This window comes from Tetrahymena thermophila (genome assembly GCF_000189635.1).
Source record: "Tetrahymena thermophila SB210 genomic scaffold scf_8254815, whole genome shotgun sequence".
NCBI lineage: Eukaryota > Ciliophora > Oligohymenophorea > Hymenostomatida > Tetrahymenidae > Tetrahymena > Tetrahymena thermophila.
In genome coordinates, this window is record NW_002476571.1 from 366,792 (window position 1) to 367,856 (window position 1,065).

Genomic DNA, 1,065 nt, shown 5'->3' on the forward strand with positions numbered 1-1,065 from the left:
AAGTAGATTCATTATATTATAAATTTGGCAATTAGCAAAAGTAATGTTCTGTATTACAACTTTATCAATATATTAGAAGAGTATAATCTATTTGTTAATCTGTTGAATTTATTCACCATTAATCACTAAGTTTTAGATAAAAAGATGATTGATACTTTCAAATGATAGCTGGTTAATACCAAAATCTGATAATTCTATGTCATTCAAAATCAGTCTTTCTAATTTTTTAAATGTTTGATTTCCAAATAAGAACTGAGTATTATTTAAGTTTTTAAAGGAAATTTTTAGGTTTTATAGTTTCAGCTCTACAATATTTTAATCTCTACTATTTTGAATATTTAGATAAATACTATTATTGTTTATAGCTTAAATGTTTAGCGAGTACTAGTTTGTCACAGAGCTAGAGCTAACAAAAGGATACTTTAAATCTGTTTATTCGCCATTATTTATATCCATACTATAAATAATGTTCTAAATTAAGAGCTATTTTAGTGATAATAAATTCAAATAATCACTTTATTGATTTTTTGTTATTAAATCATTTTAATCTGTTCGTATTTATAACTATGCTGAGCAAATATTTTTTGAAAAAGAGCCAATATTTAGTTAAGTGATGTATTTTATAGTACTTTCTACAGTTATAATCATCATATCAACAATTAAATACTAATAATTCTGGAGTTTTAATTATGAAGATAAAACCTTATAATTTTATATTTATAAATAATCAATTAATTTAGGTTAATAAAAAGGGTTAGTATAATAGAAACTAATTGAATTGTCGAAATATAAAACAAAAGTATTATTAAATCCTGTGTACTCAATATCTATTAGTGATTGAGTGCTGTTAAAATTTCTTATTATTTAGAATAATTTGAGGTCTTATCTTAAGTATATACTTACAGAGTTAAATGAAAGCATATATATGAAAGAGCCTTCAATTTTTAATTTTATACCTGGAGATGGTAAATTCTATTTAATAATTTACATTTTTAGATCATATACGTTAACTCCTTCAATTCTATCTGTATAGTAAATCCTTTAATAAGAGGATCAAAGTAGATT

At 22.3% G+C, this 1,065-nt stretch overlaps 1 protein-coding gene across 1 annotated transcript in view; it reads right to left on the reverse strand. All coding sequences in view use genetic code 6, as the record gives it.

The window, feature by feature from the left end:
• Positions 1 to 456, reverse strand: part of TTHERM_00198540 (transmembrane protein, putative) — a gene marked incomplete at both ends in the record, with an annotated part of 4,659 nt that extends 4,203 nt beyond the window's left edge. The window contains one exon of the mRNA XM_001007035.3: positions 1 to 456. This exon is cut by the window's left edge and continues 1,777 nt beyond it. Within this exon, the coding sequence (XP_001007035.3) occupies positions 1 to 456 (456 nt within the window).
• Positions 457 to 1,065: the final 609 nt, after the last annotated feature.